A 22,496-nucleotide genomic window follows, 5' to 3' on the forward strand; every position below is an offset into this window, starting at 1 on the left:
CAACAGATGCCAACACTGGGATGAATCAAATTTGGGGATTATCTAACATGAATTTTAAGGCAGCCATCATAAAAATGCTTCAATGCAGCTGTGGATTCTCTTTTAAAAAATGAAAACATAGATATCTCACAAAGAAATTAAAGTTATAAAGTAAAAAATGAAAACATAGATATCTCACAAAGAAATTAAAGTTATAAAATGAACTAAATGGAAATACAGAACTTAGAAATACAATAACAAATTTTGAACATTCACTGGATGACCTCATTAATATAGATGACTGAAGACAGATCAGTGAACTTGAAGACAGATCAGTAGCATTTACCCAATTGGAACAACAGAGAGTAAATACAATTTTTAAAAATAAAAAAAGCTTCAGGCATCCATGGGACAATTGGAAAAGAGCTAACATTGCTAAATTGGAATCCCAGAAGGAAATAAGAGAGCTGAGAAACGATTCTAAGAAATAATTATTGAACACTTCCCAAATTTGGAAAAACACATAAACCTGCAGATTCAAGTAGTCAAGCAGATTTAAAACAGAAGAAAGCTAAAGCAATGCACACCAAGACACATCACAATTGAATTTCTGGGTGCTAGTTATTTAGATGTGATATTTACTCCATCGTGGCACTTCTTTTTTGTGTACTTTTCTTCTGCATGCTAAATTTAAAAAGAAGATTTATTTTAAAAACAAAAGATTAAAGAGATTTTCACATGTAAAAAACTAAAAAATTAGCCACGAGAAGAACCAGACTATAATAAATTATAAAAGGTCAATGGATTATAATGGCAATATCCTGTCTATACTACAGTTTTGCAAGATGTTACTATCTTGGGAAACTAGTAAAGGGTACACCAGATTTCTCTGAGGTATCTCTCTATATTAGGGTGAAAATGGAAGAAATAACATGAAAGAAAGAATGGATAACAATTAAACTGGTAAATATATAGGTAAATCTAAGTGAACATCTGCAAAATCAGTAACAGTCATATACTATGGGGTTTTAACAATACATAGAACATAAAAATATAAAACAAAAATGTCACACTAATTAAGATATATGAAATGGAGATAAATCCCTACATTCCTTTTGCTGACTGGGAGGAGGGTAAAGATAATAACTAACTATAGACTTTGATAATTTTTTGTGCCCCTAACAACTAGCCCTCAAAACTAACAGAATAAAAATTGGTAGACATGTAATGAAAAAATGGTTAAATCTATAATTATGGGGGAATTTTTTAAGCCATAAAATCAATAGTAGGACATGACAAAGAATATACAGATTTAAGGCACAAGATTAAAATCTTGACTTAATAAAAATATGGAAAGTATATTGTACCCAACAAATCCAGAATCCACTTTCTTTTCAAGAACAAACAACAACAAAAGAACAAACAGTACATTTTTATAATGAAAGGATCAAAACACAAATCTCAATAAATTTCAAAAGATTGGAAATATGGATTTGTTCTCTGCCCACAGTGTAATTAAGCCAGAAATCAATATCAAAAGTATAACCAGAAATTAGTAATACATTTGAATATTTTAAATGCACTACCAAATAACCTGGATATGTTTCCTGAACAAACCTCTCTAAAAACGCTGTAGCATGCATGTACAAAAATGCTCATTGCAACTTGTTCAAAATTTCCCTGAAACAGAAACAACCTAAATTTCTATCAGCAGTAAAATGGATAAATAAGGTGGGTTTTTTTTATGTTTATTCATTTATTTTTGAGACACGAACAGCACAAGTGAGGGAGGAACAGAGATAGAAACCCAAGCAGGGTTGGCGCTGTCAGCACAGAGCCTGCTGCAGGCCTTGATCTCATGAAACGTGAGATCATGACCTGAGCCCAAATCAAGAGTCAGATGTTTAACCGACTGAGTCACCCAGGTGCTCCAAAAATGGATAAATAAGTTTTACAATAAATTCATACAATGTGGTACAATGCTGTTGCATGTGTTTATAAAGCATCTTTGATACTTCCTGGTGGGCATTAATAACATAAGTTTGTGTGGTGGTGTTATGTGTGCCTAAGGCAATGCCTGTGACTCCCAGGATTGTGAGCAAAGTAAGCACAATTAGCAGGAAAAGAGCATGTTGGTGTTGAGACTGAGGGAAGTTCTGTTGCCCAAAATAAAACATTGGCATAAAAGGTACACAGAATACAGGTGATGTTAGGAGGAAGGCCTGAGAATGGGATATGACTGGGGTATATAACAATGAAACCAAAGACCTAACAGGAGTGACTATTTTGACAGAAACGTCTTGTACAGGAAGGTTTCTATTTATAAGGTGCCAGTAAGCCCAATGATCAGAACAAAGTAAGGGGTCTTAACTGCCAGAAGTTGAGCATAAATACAGTTGCTGATGGCAGTGACAGTCATTTGGAAAACCATGTATTAATCATGTAATTTTAGCAAGGTTTCTTTAAGTAAGCTTCCTTGCACTTAAAGCCTTTAGCCTGAGGCTGGCACAGGGGTAGAGTGAAGGGGGTGGGTAGTTTTACTGAATGCTTTTTCAAGAGCCCAACACAGTGAATTCTGAGAACTGAAGTGTGTGCCTTGGTTACTATCAATAATGCCTGGAAGTCTGAAGAGAATAAGAAGTGTCTTGTTGGTACCTTGTGTTGTGGCTTCAATGGTAACATGTCTATAAGGATAGACGAGTAATATTCCCTTATAAATGTACCACCACGGCCAGAGAATAGTAAGTATCTTCTGCAGAGGGTCAGCGACCCCATAAAATCTATTTGCCATTGGTTAACGGATAGTCCCCAGGGAATTAAGCCTCATCAATTATATAGACAGTGGCACATTTTCCCATATAAGGTACATTAGTCACTACGTTACCCATGGCAGAGGAGAGGGGAAGTCCCTTTCATTCTTCTCAGGACTTCAAGGCATTAGCTTCTCCATGGCCTGATATTTCATAAGCCTACCAGTCCAGAGTTAGTGGCATCGGATCTGAGGCTGTGCCAATATGTGTCTCAGAAATCAAAACCAATTTATCTACCTGTGTATTATAATGAGTCCCTGAAAACTAAATTTTAGTATGTGGAGAATATGTGTGGCCTTGATTTGCATTTTGATGATCTATGAGGCAAAAAATCCCTAAAGTTCTTTACTTGAAAGATAGGGGGGGAACACCTCAGATAAGGAATTATTATTGCTGCCATTAGTCAAACCAGATGACCATATCATTGGCAATGGCACTAAAGTCTATAAAAATGTGAGGAAGGGGCCAAGTGTTGGCCAGAACATTGTCTAATGCTAACATAACTGTGCTGACCCACAGGTTCCATCCTTGCTTGATTAGGGATGTCCCAGTTAGGGAATGGAATGCAGTAGCTCTTCAGTAGGTTCTACCATGCATGATGGTGGTGCTAACATCTATAAAGAATACAAACTCCCTTTCCTACTCACTAAATTAATCCCAATGGGGTTGTTAGGTAGCCAACGGATAGGAGAAAAGGGTGACCTCTTCAGGCACTGTTGCATCTAGCAAAGGACTGATAATGTGGAAACCACTTCCTCTTACAGGTGGGATATGCCAGAGGGCCCAAGTTGGCTCCATAAGTAGCATTTTCCTTTTAATAATGAAGCATCTATGCCAAGTTTGTGGAGTGCTGACTCAATGACCACAGGCACAATGGGCAACTGGGTCCAGAGAGTCACAAGCTCAGGACATGTGAAAGCATTTATCTCAAGAAGAGCACACAATGCAGCCAACAGTTGCCATCCCAATGGTGTGTAGGATTCGGCCAAGGAAAATAGTCTCTTGCCAAAAGTCCATGAACAACGTATGACCACCATAGCTGATCCAAAAACCCCAGAAGGAATGTGAGGAGGTTGTTGAAGCCTCTACAATGAAGGAGCTTTTGCGGGGGACACAAATGAGAGTGCCTAATGTATTGCAATTTAATTTGTTTAATGTTTATTGATTTTTGAGATAGAGCACAAGCAGGAGAGGGACAGAGAGAAAGGGAGACACAGAATCTGAAGCAGGCTCCAGGCACTGAGCTGTTACCATAGAGCCTGATGTGGGGCTCGAACCCATGAACCATGAGATCATGATCTGAGCTGAAGACAGACACTTAACCGACTGAACCACCCAGATGCCCCTGATTTATTGCAATTTAGACAGATTCTAGAGCCTTTTGTCATTGGATAGCCCATTCAAAGTAAGCCAATTTAGGGGCATCTGGATGGCTCAGTTGGTTAAGTGGCCAACTTCAGCTCAGGTCATGGTCATACAGTTCATGAGTTCAAGCCTCACGCCAGGCTCTGTGCTGACAGCTTGGAGCCTGAAGCCTGTTTCAAATTCTGTGTCCCCCCCCCCTTCTCTGTCCCCCCCTCCACACACACACACACTTGCACTGTCTCTCTCTCAAAAATAAATAAATTAAAAAAATATTTTTTTCAAAAAAACAAAGTAAGCCAATTTGTGAGTAACAGTATAATGAATCTAAATAAAAAATGTAAATGTAAAAGATGTTGTTTCTGAAACCCAAATAAACACAGTAAATGTTGAGTCTACTTTTTTTTTTTTTTTAATTTTTTTTAACGTTTTATTTATTTTTGAGACAGAGAGAGACAGAGCATGAACAGGGGAGGGTCAGCGAGAGGGAGACACAGAATCTGAAACAGGCTCCAGGCTCTGAGCGGTCAGCACAGAGCCCAACGCGGGGCTGGAACTCACGGACCGCGAGATCATGACCTGAGCGGAAGTCGGCCGCTTAACAGACTGAGCCACCCAGGCGCCCCTGTTGAGTCTACCTTAAAGTAGTAAGTGCCGATGTCAGTGAGAAGTCGGTTCCTTACTGCATCAGGTATGGATCATCCCTGAGCTGACAAGTAATGTCCAGAAATTTTACTTAAGTAAGCAGGACTTGAATTTTATAGGATGCAATGGCCCAACCCTGACTGGAGCTTGAATTTCCTTGCAGAAAGACATTATGTTATCAACCTAACACCATACCTGTGTTCTTGGAATAAGTTGGACGTAGTTAAGATGTGTAAAGGAATGAACATTGGCAAATGTCTCATGGGGAGGTGAGTGAAAATGTATCATTCCTTTAAAAGTAAAGAGCTATTCATAGAATACAACATATGAGCCAAATCTATAACAACAAAATATTTTCCAGTTGCTGATTCCTATTAATTTTAGTAAAATTAGTAATGCAGATCTTAATGAAAACTATGATGGCATTAAGGTTATGGTAATTCACTGCGAAGTGAATTCATTTATATCACATTTGACCACTGGCCAAATTGGGCTATTAAAGGGAGAAATAATAGAAGTGATGAGTAGGCCAGGCACACCAATCCTCAGGGGTCTCACTCCATGGCTCTCAGCTTCACAAACCTCATGTCTGTGGCAGATTCTCTCATGGAACCCTTATCGTGGTCTCTCTGGACCTTCTCTCCTCAGCCATATGTTTACAACTTGTTCTTAAAACTGTCAACAATTGCGGTTCATTTGCAGCTTTTGAACTGAAGTCCATAGGGCATGTTTAACTTCTTCAGGGAATTGATCCCCATGTGCCTGTTCTGAAAAGAGCAGATAAAACCTGCAGCATTCTGCCTAACACAGAAACTGCAAAGAAGCCCATATCCTGCCTTCTAAGAACTTCAAAATCATCTCTCTTAGAAAAGAAATATTAAGGAATTTTCCATCTATCAAAGTCCACTTTTCTAATTCTATCATTGCTGTAGTAGGGGGTTATTCATTTATTTGTTTTTCTTTTATTATACATGTGAAGGACTGTATTTCTCAGGAAGTATCATTTGATTCTGGTTTGCATTAATAGAATGGAAGGTAATATGCTTCCTAAGTTAAGCCCCAAAGACTTGGGTACTTTCATTAAGAGAAAAGTGGAATGCTTACATGTGGAATCTAAGAAACAAAACCAACAACAACAACAAACAGAAACAGACTTATAATCTACAAAAGAAACTGTAGATTACCAGAGTGGGGAGAGAATAGGGGGAGGAAGGTAAGAAAGGTAAAGGGTATTAAGTGGGACTAACTTCCAATAATAAATCACAGGGATGTAATGTACAGCATAGATGATAATAATGTTTTTAAGAACTTTCATGGTGGCAGACAGTAACTAGGCTATTTTGGTGATCATTTCATAATACATTAAAAAATTATCAAATCACTATGTTGCACACCTGAAAATAATGAATATTGTAGGTCAATTATTATTCAATTTCTTAAAATAAAGAAATAGCCACCTATGGCCAGTGACTCCTGCAACAAAAAGAGAGAGTGAAGGGGAGAATGTTGACAGGAAGCCAATAGAGAGCATGTCAAAATTTATACTACTCAAGACTCACAGGGCACATTTCACCCTTGACTTACCTCTTAGGATCAACAAAATAAACGTCCCACTACAGTCATTCAGATTGTCAAGGGTATGAGCACTGTATGTTTTTAAAGTCACTGATGTTATTATTCTATAAATGTGGATCATGAGGTCAATCAGTCACGAAAATCTGGATGAAAATGCAGTACTTGCCACAGACCAGAGGTTAGTACAAACAGGGAAGGGAGGGCTGTAGGGGAATCCAGGTCAATGTTTAATAGTGCCTAGTGCCTCCAACAGCATAAGGAAGTATGGGGAGATTGATAAGAATGATTGTGAGGATATGATTTTTTTCTTACCCATATGCATGTGAATTAGAAGGGCCTTTTACATTGTCTTTGCTTCTGACTCAGAAAAATCTAAAAATGTATGCAGGATACCACTGCCAAAGTTTCCTTCCTTGGGGGTTACCAATTTATCTACAAAGGACTCATTGTCAGAAACAAAAATGTCCCTCTTCCTTGTCTCTATACCAAGAAGAGAGAAACTGTCATCCTTAGTTTGCCACTAAGAAATCTTTAAGACTTTGAGCAAAATCCACACTGAGATGCTTCCTGTGGGTATCTCAAGATCTCTATTCTCAGAGATATATTCCAAATATACATGGCAGAGAAACATATAAGAAATGCTAATAAATCTGATTTATTGACACCATAGCCTTGTTCATGTACCAAAATATGCTCACAATATGAGATATACTGAACCAAAGATCATAAGTCTTAAAGGTCTATTACAAATTTATGCTTCAAAAGAAATAGGGGTGCAGAATAAATCACTTATACATCAAAACCTTCAACCATATCCATGTGGGGAATTTCCTATTGGTTGCTGAATCAAGGAAGTCAGAGATTTGGACAATTATGGAGATGAGGATCTATGGAAGATAGCCAGAGAAGTGTCAAATGGTACAGAGAAGGGGAAAGAGCACAAGGAGGAGAAAAGGAATCACAAAAAAACAGAATCTGATAGAAAAACTTCCACCAAGAGTACAGAAGTATGAAAAACTAATGGAGTCAGAGGAAAGTGACTTAAATATGGAGATTTTATAAACACTTGGGGATTAAAGGATAGGTTCAAAATATATTCTCCTGGGGGAAAAATGAGTAATTATTCTGTAACAGATTCTGTTAAGTGTCCAAAAACATATCAACTGGGGAATTAAAAAGACTTTAGGATTAAGGTCATTCACATAGAAGATATTGGGCTTCCATGGAGCCAAGGCCACTGCAATGTGATACTGGTTTGGGACAACTGAATAGAGAGTAATATATGACATGATTCATTACTATCAGCTTTGTCTCTCCTACCCTGAGAAAGCTCATTTTTCATCAGTCACCTTTTTCCTTCAGATCTCCAAAGGGTCAACAATGAAAAATAGGACGTTTACTGAGTTCATTCTGTTGGGCTTCACAAATCAACCTGAGGTCCAAATTGTGATATTCATCTTTCTGCTCCTCACCTACATGTTAAGTGTCCTAGGAAATCTGACTATCATCATTCTCACTCGGGTACACCCTCACCTCCAGACCCCCATGTATTTCTTCCTCCGGAATTTCTCCTTCTTAGAAATTTCCTTCACATCCATTTTTATTCCCAGATTTCTGACCAGTGTGACAACAGGAAATAAAGTCATCAGTTTTGCTGGATGCTTGATTCAATATTTTTTTGCTATATTCCTTGGGGCAACAGAGTTTTACCTCTTGGCTTCTATGTCCTATGACCGCTATATTGCCATCTGCAAACCCCTGCATTACCTGACCATCATGAGCAACAGAGTCTGCATACAACTTGTGTTCTGCTCCTGGCTAGGAGGATTCCTAGCTATCTTACCCCCAATCATCCTGATGAGCCAGGTGGATTTCTGTGCCTCCAATGTTCTGAATCACTATTACTGTGACTATGGGCCCCTTCTGGAGCTTGCCTGCTCAGACACAAGCCTCCTAGAATTGATGGTCATCTTCTTGGCAGTTGTGACTCTGGTGGTTACTCTGGTGCTGGTGACATGTTCTTATACATACATTATCAGGACCATTTTGAGGATCCCTTCTGCCCAGCAGAGGACAAAGGCTTTTTCCACTTGTTCTTCCCACATGATTGTCATCTCCCTCTCTTATGGCAGCTGCATGTTTATGTACATTAATCCATCAGCAAAAGAAGAAGGCGCTTTCAACAAAGGAATAGCTGTGCTCATTACCTCAATTACTCCCTTATTAAACCCCTTCATTTACACTCTAAGAAATCAGCAAGTGAAGCAAGCATTCAAGGACACCGTCAAAAAGATTGTGAAGCTTTAAAAACAATACATTTCAATCAAAGGCATATATCCTAATTTCAAGGTATCTGCAGCCTAGTATGATAGAAAGGTATATAAACTGTATACTTACGTAATAAGCTTACAAAAAATAAAATAAAATTACGTGGTAAGGGCTATTAGAGAAAGATAAATGAGATCCACAAAAAGAACAGTTAGAGAGAATTAACTATTTTCCAGAAATCACTTGAAATTCAAGAGGCAAAACATATTGCTTATTTAGAAGAGTGGAAAAATAAGAATTTAGAGGAAGAGAGGCCAAAATCTAGGATTGCCATTTTTCTTCATCATGAGGCCCTAGAAACTATGCTTCCATCAAAGTGTCAATAATTTTTATTCTCCTCCCCTTTTCATTCACCTTTCGCTGTAGCCATTACAACTTTTATCCTTCCATAAAGGAAAACAAAAAGGATATACATTTGGTCCACTTTTCTCCAAATGAAGTGAAAACCCTCAAGATTTTTATCAACTTACCCATCCATTTTCTAGAAGTTATGGTTCCAAGAGTATTCTAGAGCCAAGGTTAAAAGTCTTCCACTTCTACACAGGATCTATTGCTTTTCTTCACTGACATCTTTTAAAGTTAATGACTGAGATTTCCCATTCTCTCTCTTTGGTAGTTTTGGTGATTTTTTTTTTTTTGCTATTATATTTTCACATTTTGTTTACTTTTATTAGATATCAGAAAGGACACCTTCTGTGATATGACTCCATTCTTTTAACTTTCCCCCAAGTTTTTGCTTTTGTTTATAACATAATCCAGGGATGCCTTTTTCATAAACTGCAAATGAATATAAAGTATTAATATGGTTTTATATCTAGAATGTTCCAAATTATGAGTGTTAGCAACCAAATGGGAATAGAGACTACCCTACCAAGGACTCTATACATGGATTTAAGGTGACAACAACTTGAATATGAATTGGTGATGGGCCTAAACTTCAAAGGAACTAAGAACATTTTTGGAAATCTGAGTACTTGTAAATATTTTAGTAATATCCTAATGCATTGTAGAATGCTGGTTACTGTTTGAAGCACCAGTGAAACATCATCTGATGTGTTCACATGCTTTATATGTGGTAATATTATTTGGTGGAATGATGCTTCTTGGGAATTTAAGAAACAAGCTGCATTGGACTTGTTATGAGAGAAAATTTCCAGAACCATAAAAATATTGAAGAGCGCATCATATTTTGAATAAAGAATCTTTTATGTAAAGCCATTGCTATTTTGAATATCTGGATTTCTTTGGTGACTAAGATAGAGATTGGTGATGCCTTTTAATTTATTACAAATTGTTGGGGAACATCATCAAAAAGACATGACCACAGATTGACCCGCGAGCTGGACCCATACTTGGAGGCTCCTCCCTCCCTCCCCTATCCTTGGAATGTGGGCTCCACTTGCCTTTCCCACTCCCAGAGGCTGCTCCAAGAACACAACCTTGAGATAGTTACATGGTGTGGAGAACACCTGCACGTTATAAGTGACTGAACCCAGTTAAAGCCTATTTATAAACTTTTAAGAAGCAGTGGGCAGCTGTGAGGATCCAACTGCCTTGCTGCCACCCAAGGCAAGCCTCATACGTAAATTCCCTTTGCTCATTAAAACTGCCACCTACCAACCTGGAATGGCCTGCTTCTTTCTTCAGTCTCTCCTGTCGCGACCGGCGCGACAAACACCGAGGTCAGGGTCCTGAGGGTAGGGGAATGTAAGAAAAAAGAGAGAAGAGAAAGTTTGGGAACAGGAGGGTCCCCTGGGCTGATGGCCCAAGTGACGGCTTTATTGTTGCTGTACACAATCTTTTATAATATAAGACTCTTATGGATCAGGTCATTCTAAGAATAATCAGGTTTCACATAATCGCTGCCAACCAAAACATTTCGTTCTGTGTTTCTTGTGAATTTTCTAGACGGGTCACAACAAGACCTTGTTGATAAGATTGCTAGCAAAACACAATTCCCATGTTTGTTTCTATCTGACTTGGGGTAGAAAAAGGGAGGTAGCATTATTGCCAACACCTGTAGACCACAGGCTTCAGGAATTAACTTTCTCAGCCTTGACAAGGCTTTCGTATGCCCTTGAAAGTGGGGGAATGGGAGGGGGAACCACCGGGTTGGCTTGAGTCAACAGGGAACGTTGCTCGACCAGGTCTCAGCCTGGCGCAGGCCCGGCCTCCCACATGAATGGGAGGGGGAACCACCGGGTTGGCTTGAGTCAACGGGGAATATTGCTCCACCTGGTCTCAGCCTGGCACCGGGGCTGGCCCCCCACACTCTCCCTGCCTTCTGAGTACAGAGGCCAGCTTCAGATTTCACCCAAGAAGCTCCCAAAAGTGTTATGAACCAACACAAATTTACTGAGCTATTATCAAATGATATAGAAATGTTATCAAATAGCCACCTTTCAATCATTATGTTCCCACAGATCCACACTTTTACCCAAATCTATGGTGAAGTGGAAGATAATGCCATATAGTGGTCAAAAATATATGCTTTAGTTAGAATCCCAGATTTGTGTTTTACAACAGTTGCCTTGAGATGGTTTATGACCTCTCTAAGGCTTACTTTTCTCAAATTCTAAAATGTGGATAGTTATGTCTATTGTATATGATAGTTTTGAACATTAAATGATATAATAGGCATAAAACATTTTAAAAGCTAATACTTAAATGTTTAATAAGTGATACCCATTTTAACAGTATGATAATGGTGAACAATACCTTCTCAAGAAAGTGGGGCTTAATTAGTAAAAGAGATGCTAAATTGATTGGTTTAATATGACTGGGACTATATAAACGTTGGCCATTCTAGGTGTAATCCCTCTGCACCAAGGTCAGCTTGCTTACATTTCCCTTATGTCCAGTTGCATCCTAGGATAGCCAGATCAATGAGGGTCTTATCCACACTTCAGATAAAGCCAATCAGAACATTTGGCAACAGATTATTAGGACCTAGCTACCTCAACTCCATGTGCCCTAGAAGCACACAAGATAAGGAAGGAGGATACTTGGTGTGAGTCAAAGTTGAAGAACACATTAAGGACTTCACCCAGGGGCGCCTGGGTGGCTCAGTCGGTTAAGTATCTGACTTTGGCTCAGATCATGATCTCACAGTTTGTGGGTTTGAGCCCCACATCGGGCTCTGTGCTACCAGCTCAGAGCCTGGAGCCTGCTTCGGATTCTGTGCCTCCCTCTCTCTCTGCCCCCTCTCCTGCTCATTCTATCTCTCTCTCTCTCTCTCTCTCTCTCTCTCTCTCAAAAATAAACAATAAAGATTTTAAAAAATTTTTTTAAAAAGGACTTCACCCAGCCTTCATAATATCAGCATTTAGAAATTAATTTGGAAAGAAACATATTACCTTCTAAATGAGCTTGTCAAAAAAAAAGACAACTTCTGAAACTGTTCATTAAGCTGGCTTTATGCTAGCACATACTTGGAATGTAATCCAAGTTATAGATAAACAGAGGAATGCGTTTATCGATTCTGCAGCTAAAACTTTGGAATGTTCAGTTTCTAAATGTATAAGTTAGTGGGCATTATCCCTCCTGTCACCACTGGACACAAGAATCAAAAGAAACAGTTTTAGCTACCAGTATTCTCAGGATAACATTAGAGCAGAGTTAGAGCAAGGAAATAATAGAAACACATGAGAGCTGACCCACCACACTTCAGCATTGGTTCCTCTATCCTCTATTCCTTCATCCCCAGCGGTTATGGACTACAGATACAAATCTAAATACATAGTATTCTCCCAATGCTTCCCCTTGCAAACAGTTAAAATAAAATTCAAAAGAAAAAAAAAGAGTATTTTTTAAGATGGCAAGTTAGGTAAGAACACTTCTATAATACTTGGGCCATCTGGCCTAAGGATCTTCTTTGTCATTTCTCTAAATTTATCCAGAAGGTCACAAATCAGGGTCTAAACTTCTATTCCTATACATCACTAGATAGTAGAGCTAAAGCCTATACATATGTAATGAGTTCAGAAGCCAAAATCACCACCCATGTTAGGAATATATCCACTGGCAGCGAGGTGCAAAATTACACACCACACAACATATGATGCAAAGAATTACTGGAACAGAAACATTAATAATTTAAAGTAAGTATCATTTATCAAAAAGATATGAATGATACTGTCAAAATCAAGGACAAAGCATTATTTTAAAAACTGGGTGAAAAGACTGTTGAAAAACATAATGAGTGAAATAAATAATAAAACAATGAGGATAAATACCTGGAGAGATAAAACAAAAACAAAAATAGTGAGCTAAATCAGATCTGATGTGTTCTCCCATAAAGCAAAAAAAAAAAAAAAAAAAAAAAGATAAAGAGACTAGATAGATAACTGAAAACAATAAAGTTACTATATTAGATAGAAAAACAGGTAGTTAGGTAATTAGACAACAAAAGATAAGTGCAGATGCCAAAATAAACCTATATAATAAGAGTTACAGGTAGAGAAGGGGGTGGAATAATAGGAAATAATAATACATTTCCTATAATAGAGAAGGCTGGATATTTCTAAGTATGCTGAAATGGGATCTATAAGGAAAATATACACCTTAAGAAACCAGACTTTTGGGGGGCACCTGGGTGGCTCATTCACCTGAGCGTCAGACTCTTCAGCTCAGGTCATGATCTCACAGCTCATGGGTTCAAGCCCTGCACAAGGCTCTGTGCTGACAGCATGGAGCCTGCTTGGGTTTCTGTCTCCCTCTCTCTCTGCCCCTCCCCCACTTGCTCGCTCTCTCTCTCTCTCAAAAAAAATAAATAAAATTAAAACTAAATTAAATTAAATAGGGCTACTTGGGTGGCTCAGTTGGTTAAGCATCCAACTCTGGCTCAGGTCACTATCTCATGGTTTGTGAGTTCCAGCCCCACATCGGGCTCTGTGCTGACAGCTCAGAGATTTTGGCTTCTGAACTCATTACATATGTATAGGCTTTAGCTCTACTATCTAGTGATGTATAGGAATAGAAGTTTAGGCCCTGATTTGTGACCTTCTGGATAAATTTAGAGAAATGACAAAGAAGATCCTTAGGCCAGATGGCCCAAGTATTATAGAAGTGTTCTTACCTAACTTGCCATCTTAAAAAATACTTTTTTCTTTTGAATTTTATTTTAACTGTTTGCAAGGGGAAGCATTGGGAGAATACTACGTATTTAGATTTGTATCTGTAGTCCATAACCGCTGGGGATGAAGGAATAGAGGATAGAGGAACCAATGCTGAAGTGTAGTGGGTCAGCTCTCATGTGTTTCTATTATTTCCTTGCTCTAACTCTGCTCTAATGTTATCCTGAGAATACTGGTAGCTAAAATAAATAAAATAACAAATAAAAATATTTTTAATAAAAAAATAAATTAAATAAACCAGGCATTTTTATTTCTTTTTTTTTAACTTAAAATCAAGATTAACATATAGTGTAGTGTTGGTTTCAGGAGTAGAATTTAGTGATTTTTCACTTACATATAACACCCAGTGCTCATCACAAATGCTATCCTTAATGTCCATCACCCATTCAACCCAAATACTACCAACACCCCTCCAGCAACCGTCTGTTTGTTCTCTGTATTTAAAAGTCCCTTTGGACCTGAATGTGAGACAGGAAACCATCAAAACCCTAGAGGAGAAAGCAGGAAAAGACCTCTCTGACCTCAGCCGTAGCAATCTCTTACACGACACATCCCCAAAGGCAAGGGAATTAAAAGCAAAAGTGAATTACTGGGACCTTATGAAGATAAAAAGCTTCTGCACAGCAAAGGAAACAACCAACAAAACTAAAAGGCAACCAACGGAATGGGAAAAGATATTTGCCAATGACATATCGGACAAAGGGCTAGTATCCAAAATCTATAAAGAACTCACCAAACTCCACACCCGAAAAACAAATAACCCAGTGAAGAAATGGGCAGAAAACATAAATAGACACTTCTCTAAAGAAGACATCCGGATGGCCAACAGGCACATGAAAAGATGTTCAACGTCGCTCCTTATCAGGGAAATACAAATCAAAACCACACTCAGATATCACCTCACGCCAGTCAGAGTGGCCAAAATGAACAAATCAGGAAACTATAGATGCTGGAGAGGATGTGGAGAAACGGGAACCCTCTTGCACTGTTGGTGGGAATGCAAATTAGTGCAGCCGCTCTGGAAAGCAGTGTGGAGGTTCCTCAGAAAATTAAAAACAGACCTACCCTATGACCCAGCAATAGCACTGCTAGGAATTTACCCAAGGGATACAGGAGTACTGATGCATAGGGGCACTTGTACCCCAATGTTTATAGCAGCACTCTCAACAATAGCCAAATTATGGAAAGAGCCTAAATGTCCATCAACTGATGAATGGATAAAGAAATTGTGGTTTATGTACACAATGGAGTACTACGTGGCAATGAGAAAGAATGAAATATGGCCTTTTGTAGCAACGTGGATGGAACTGGAGAGTGTGATGCTAAGTGAAATAAGCCATACAGAGAAAGACAGATACCATATGGTTTCACTCTTAGGTGGATCCTGAGAAACTTAACAGAAACCCATGGGGGAGGGGAAGAAAAAAAAAAAGAGGTTAGAGTGGGAGAGAGCCAAAGCATAAGAGACTGTTAAAAACTGAGAACAAACTGAGGGTTGATGGGGGTTGGGAGGGAGGGGAGGGTGGGTGATGGGTATTGAGGAGGGCACCTTTTGGGATGAGCACTGGGTGTTGTATGGAAACCAATTTGACAATAAATTTCATATATTAAAAAATAAATAAATAAAAATAAAAAGTCAATAGGGGCACCTGGGTGGCTCAGTTGGTTAAGCGTCCAACTTTGGCTCAGGTCACGGTCTCACGGTTCGTGGGTTCAAGCCCCGCATTGGGCTCTGTGCTGACAACTCAGAGCCTAGAGCCTGTTTTGGATTCTGTGTCCCTCTCTTGCTCTGCCCCTGCCCTGCCCTGCCCATGCTTTCTCCCTCTCTCTCTCCCCCTATCTCTCCCCCTCTCGAGAATAAATAAACATTAACAAATTAAATACAAAAGTCAATAATATTGTTAAAATTCAGAATCAACAACTGGTGATATGGGGAAATTGAAGTATTAATACTAGGAATATTAGTTTGAATAAAGAACCACCTACATTTTATTATAAATAAATAAATAAATAAAATAATAATAAATAAAAGTCCCTTTGGTTTGTCTCCCTCTCTGTTTTTATATTATTTTTGCTTCACTTCCCCTATGTTCATGTTTTGTTTCTTAAATTCCATATATGAGTGAAATCATATATTTATCTCTCTCTGACTGACTTATTTCACTTAGCAAAATACACTCTAGTTCCATCCACGTTGTTGCAAATGGCAAGACTTCATACTTTTTTGAATGCCAAATAATATTCTATTGTGTATTATATATATATATATATATATATATATATATATATATATATCACATCTTCTTTATCCATTCATCACTCAATGGACATTTGGCCTCTTGCCATACTTTAGCTGTTCTCAATAGCGCTCCTATAAACATTGGGGTGCCTGGGTCCCTTCAAAATAGCACACCTGTATCCTCTGGATAAATATCTAGTATTGCAATTGTTAGATTGTAGGGCAGTTCTATTTTTAATTTTTTGAGAAAACGCCATACTGTCTTCCAGAGTGGCTGTACCAGTTTGCATTTCTACCATCAGAGCAAAATGGTTCCCCTTTCTCCACATCCTCACCAACATCTGAGGTGCTCATTTTAGCCATTCTGACAGGTATGAGGTGGTATCTCATTGTGGTTTTGACTCGTATTTCCCTGATGATGAGTGACCATGAGCATCTTTTCATGTGTCTGTTAGCCATCTGGATGTCTTCTTTGGGAAAGTGTCTCTTTGTGTCTTTTGCTTATTTCGTCACTGGATTATTTCTTTTTTGGATGGTGAGTTTGATAAGCTCTTTATACATTTTGGATACTAACCCTTTATAGAATATGTCACTTGCAAATATTTTCTCCCATTCCACCAGTTACCTTTTAGTTTTGCTGATTGTTTCCTTCACTGTGCAGAAGCTTTTTATCTTGATGAGGTCCCAGTAGTTCATTTTGGCTTTTGTTTTCTTTGCCTCCAGATATATGTCTAGTAAGAAGTTGCTGAGGCTGAGGTCATAGAGGTTGTTGCCTGTTTTCTCCTCTAAAGTTTTGATGCTTCCTGACTTACCTTTAGGTTTTTCATCCATTTTAATTTTATTTTTGTGTATGGTGTAAGAAAGTGGTGTATGGGGTAAGAAAGTGGTCCATGTTCATTCTTTTGCATGTCACTGTCCAGTTTTCCCAACACCATTTGCTGAAGAGACTGTCTTTTCTTTTATTGGATATTCTTTCCTGATTTGTCAAAGGTTAGTTGAACAAGCATTTGTAAGACCATGTCTGCATTCTCTATTCTGTTGCATTGATCTATGTGTCTCTTTTTGTACCAATACCATACTGTCTTGATGATTACAGCTTTGTAATATAGCTTGAAGTCAGGAATTGTGATGTCTCCAGCTTTGATTTTTATTTTCAACATTACTTTGGCTATTCGGGTCTTTCTAGTTCCATACAAATTTTGGAATTGTTTGTTCTAACTCTGTGAAGAATGCTGATGTTATTTTGATAGGGATTACATTGAATATGCAGATTGCTTTGGGTACTGACATTTTAACAATATTTACTCTTCCAATCTATTGCTGTGTAACATATCACTCTAAGTTTTAGTGGATAAAACATTTTTTTTTATCACTTGCAGTTCTAGAAGTGGACAGGAACAGCTGGGTGGTTCTCACATGGGTCTTTCATTTAGCCGTAATCGTTGGTGAATTGATTTGGAATCATGTGAAGACTCATCAGAGCTGACGTCCAAGGTGGGTTCTTCATCAGATGTCACCAAAGCTACAATGGCTGAAAGAGATGGGACCTTATCAGGTATTTCTCTCCACGTAGCCTCTCTGCAAGTATTTCGCTCCTCACTGCATGACAATCTCAGGGTATTCAAACTCCTCACATAACAACAGATTTCCCCAAAGTGTTTGTTCCAAAAAAGATGAGAGCTACAGATCTCCAAAGACCTAATTTCTGAAGTACTACACCTTCATTTCTACTACATTTTCATGGTCAAAATCAAGTCATAAAGATAGTCAAGATGAAAGGGGAGAGGAAAGAAACTACAACTTCTGATCTGGAAAGTAACGAAGAACTTGCAAGTATCTTTAATCCACCAGAGTCATGAATCTAAAAATGCCCTCAAGAGCCAAAGCAGCTATTTACAATTTGTTCATCCTTCCACCATTCTACCCTTTTCATAATCTCAGCCCCTCTGGTCCTCATTGTTTCAGCCACAATCTGATGCCCTCAAGTCAAGGATTCATGTGTTTTACCTGCCTTCAGTAATTGCTTTTGGAACAATTACTCAGAAGACAAAGCCTATCAATTATCATAAAAGACTATTTGGTTACATTTTTATGTTAATGATTTTTGCACATGTTTTAATAACTTCAGATTACAAGAGACAAGGATTACAATTGAACAAGGATTACAATTTTGTTCAAATCCACATGTTTATTGTGAGGCAGCATTAACAAAGTGGAGTTGAATGTGAAGGGAACTTGTGTTTCCTAAAAATCAATGTTCTTATGCTCTTGAAAAGAAAATATTTTGAAAGAGGCAGTGTTGCAAGGAAGGGAAAGCAGTGACAAGAATGGAATAGATTCAACACACAAGAGTAATGGTAAGGTATACGTGACAAGATTAAAAAGAGTTAAGAGGCACCTGGGTGGCTCAGTTGGTTAAGCATCTGACTCTTTTTTTTTTATGTTTATTTATTTTTGAGACAGAGAGACAGAGACAGAGTGTGAGTGGGGGAGGGACAGAGAGAGAGGGAGACATAAAATCTGAGGCAGACTCCAGGCTCTCAGCTGTCAGCACAGAGCCCGATGCAGGGCTCAAACTCACAAACTGTGAGATCATGACCTGAGCTGAAGTCGGATGCTTAACTGACTGAGCCACCCAGGTGCCCCAGCATCCGACTCTTGATTTCAGCTCAGGTCATGATCTCATGGTTCACGGAATCAAGCCCCACATTGGGCTCTGCACCGATTGCTCCAACCTGCTTGGGATTTTCCCTCCCTCTCTCTCTGCTCATGCTTTATTTATAAATAAATAAATAAATAAATAAATAAATAAATAAATAAATAACATTTAAAAAGAGTTGATTGAAATGTAAATTAGGAAGACATACACATTTCAGAAAAGAAGAAAAATATCCATCTACATAATGCTGCACCTATCACAATTTTTCCTTAGATTATCTTCCCAATTTTCTTTATTGTTCCTCAATATTATGAGAATTGCACAACTCCCATAACTTAATAACCATCTATATACTAAATCAATAGATTGTTTGTAATATATGATATCATGTCAGTATATGATAAATTGTTTTTGTTTCAATTTAAATTCCCAATATGTGAATCTAATATTTCTTTGAAAGAAATGCAAGTCTTTTAAGGATGTCATGGAAAGACCGCCTTACTTGTGTATTTCTCAGAGTATAAATGAAGGGGTTCAACAAAGGGGCAACAGATGTAGTGAGCAGAGAAACTGCCTTATTAATGGCCACTTCATCCTTAGCTGAAGGTTTGATATACATAAAAATGCAGCTGCCATAGGTGACAGAAACCACAATCATGTGGGAAGAACAGGTGGAAAAGGCTTTTTTCTTTTGCTGGGCAGAAGGTAATCTTAGAATTGTCCTAATGATGTATATGTAGGACAGAACTATACACACAAGGGTCATTATGAAGGTCAACACAGCACAGACTATGACCAGCTGCTCTATGAACCACGTATCTGAACATGAATTTTTCAGTAACGGAGAAGCATCACAGACAAAATGGCCAATATCAGAGTCACAGAATTCCAGATGGAGGCTCAAACCAAGAGGTGGAAAGATAATCAATAAGCCAGACACCCAACAAGACAGGATAAGATTCCAACAGACTCTGTTGTTCATGATGGTCACGTAATGCAGGGGCTTGCAGATGGCCACATAGCGGTCGTAGGACATCACAGCCAAGAGGAAAAATTGTGTAGCTCCAAAGAGAACAATAAAAAAGATTTGGCTGAAGCAGGCCTTGATGGTGATGGTTTTGTCCCCACTTGATATCATGTACAGGTATGTGGGGACACAGGCAGTTGTGAATGAGATTTCTAAGAAGGAGAAATTTTGAAGAAAAAGATACATAGCTGTTTTTAAATGAGAATCCACCAAGATGAGAGAAATTATGGTCAGATTCCCAATTACACTTATCATATATGTGATAAACAGAAAGATAAAAACCAGAATCTCTAGTTGTGGGTCATTTGTCAAACCCAGTATGATGAACATTGTTATTGCCGAATGGTTTCTCATCATTGACTTCATACTACTGCCCAATCTTCACATAAAAGTCACAGAAACCGGATCTGAGGAGCAATGTCACAATATGACAGGATCAGACAGTGACTACCAATACCAAGCAAACCAAGTCACATTCATTTCCTTCTGTAACTTGATAATCAGGTTTTGATGAGGTAATTCTCTCAGCTCCACTGAAATATACCACTGGGAAGCTAAGCTATGGGAAGTTTCTCTTGAAAATTGCTGCTACTGAAATTGCTTTTAAATATTCCAGGTCTCCCAGTTCACAGCACTTGTTTCCAACATTTTTTAAGCCCATACTTTGGTTGAGATTTCCCCTATTAGATCAGGAGTTGACTGCTTTGAGCTATACTTTGATGGGTCATAGAGTCCCTTTATTCTAAAACTTTTGTACTCAAAAGCTAAATCTTAAAACTGCTTTGCTTTATGTTTTGGTGCCTGATAAAATGCAAAATATATGGCGGATGTTGGTTATGCCCTACTTAGATTCTCCAGATCCCTCTCCTAGTGAACTAAGCATTATTTAAAGGTCAACTAGATTTCTCCCAGAAACCAGTCCTTCAATAGTCCTTTCTCCTGACTTTCTAAGTTTGTCTGTTATCCCTTTATTTTCCATCCCTGTCCTCAGCAGAGAAGGCTTTAATGAATGATTATTTTAATATAATTTGAAAACCATGGGTAAAATTACAAATAGCGGAAGGATTTATCAAAACATACTTTGCTTTCCCTCCTTCATAACCAACAGAAGTGTGATACATGTTTCAGTAATGCACAGGCATTAACTGTATGGACCTTGAAACAGTTTGGGATCAAATCATATCTGTTTTCTACTAGCTGAGTGACCTTAGGCAAGTCATTTAATCTCTCTGTTCTCCAAATTCCTAATACGAAGTAGAGTTAACAGGAATACCACATCATAAGATTACTATGAATTTTAATTAAGTAATATAGGGGTACCTCTTTGGTTCAGTCCATTAAGCGTCCAACTCTTGATTTCAGCTCAAGTCGTGATCTCATGGTCATGGGATTGAGCCCCATATATGAGGCTCCACTTTCAAATATCAGGCTCCACACTGAGTGCGGAGTCTTCTTGGGATTCTCTCTCTCCCTCTACCCCTCTCCGCCACTCATACTCATGCACTCTCACTCTCTCTCTCCAAAAATAATAAACAAATACATAAATACATAAAATCAACTCCCATGAACTACAGATTACTATACTACCTTGCCAGGTTACAGATATCATGATAGAAAAAGGGGCATTACCCTGGGTTTATGAGACAAATGGTTTGCAAACAGGTGATACCAGTACTGGAAAATGGTGGATATAAAAAAAATAGAATGTTTACCAGTGGTAATTGAGACATATGGGATATAAATATAGATAGATAACCAGATAGATGGATGAGAAGAGACAGACAGAGAAATGGAGAGGTGTAGAGAGAATGATTATAAACTTGTTTCTGCCAGTCAAATCACTGTACATGGGATTTCACCAACTTAAAGATGAATTGGATGAATCCTTCCCACATTTTTGATCTGGTGACAGTTGGCTTGAAAACGTGCCAGTACTCACCTTTGACATTCCTCATTGTATCACCAGGAAGCTATACCTCAAATGACCTTAGTGAGCCTCAGAGTTGAGCAAAAACATACTAATAGTATCAGCTAAGTATATTCCTAATCCCTGGCCCCCCAAGAACCTATATTAACCATATATGTATACACATGGTTTCTGAATTTGTAAAAAATACTATTCTAATTTAAAATTGGGAAACATTTCTATGCTAGGAAACTGGCAGGAAAATAATAAACTTTAAAGAGCAAGGAGGAGTTCAGAAGCCTCTCTAGCTCTGCAAAAGTAGGTGTTCTGATTTTCCCTGGGCAAACATGTTTTTACACTTATGACCCTGTTTATTTCCTCCATCCAAACACGCATGCTGAAAACTACTTTAAAAAGTCCTTGGAGGCCCTGATTCAAAGTCTCTAATGAATTTAAAGTATAATTTACTTTGACAAAAAAAATCCTAAGCCAAGCACAATGGGGATAATGTCTTTAGAGAGAAAAAGAGGCAATAATAGCAATAAACACAGTCCAAGCATAAAATAATAAGATTGCACTGACAAATAAGCTATCTGTTCTTAGTCATTTGTTTACACATGATTCATACAAATGTAATGAGTAAGAAGAACAAGAAGTAAGCCTTCTTGTCTAAATTACATACATAACAAATATTACAGAAAAATTCAGACAGATATGAAAAGTGAAAAAATTCATAGAAACTGCAACATCCAGAAAGAAACATTACTATTCTAATGTTCGTCCTTCCAAATATTGCCCATAGTAATATGCAAGTGGTGTATGTACTACTGC

The 22,496-nt window shown here is 38.2% G+C and overlaps 2 protein-coding genes across 2 annotated transcripts; one reads left to right on the forward strand and one right to left on the reverse strand.

Annotated features, from left to right (window-relative positions):
• The first annotated feature begins 7,751 nt into the window (after positions 1-7,751).
• LOC132676575 (olfactory receptor 6C4) lies at positions 7,752-8,678 on the forward strand. The gene has a single exon (XM_060628619.2). It carries the CDS (start codon positions 7,752-7,754, stop codon positions 8,676-8,678), a length of 927 nt encoding a protein of 308 aa, XP_060484602.2.
• A 10,496-nt stretch (positions 8,679-19,174) lies between these two features.
• On the reverse strand, positions 19,175-20,113 carry LOC132676771 (olfactory receptor 6C2-like). Its single transcript, XM_060628779.2, has one exon. It carries the CDS (start codon positions 20,111-20,113, stop codon positions 19,175-19,177), a length of 939 nt encoding a protein of 312 aa, XP_060484762.2.
• Positions 20,114-22,496: the final 2,383 nt, after the last annotated feature.

The sequence above is a fragment of the Panthera onca genome, chromosome B4 (genome assembly GCF_046562875.1).
Source record: "Panthera onca isolate mPanOnc1 chromosome B4, mPanOnc1 haplotype 2, whole genome shotgun sequence".
In the NCBI taxonomy this organism is placed as follows: domain Eukaryota; kingdom Metazoa; phylum Chordata; class Mammalia; order Carnivora; family Felidae; genus Panthera; species Panthera onca.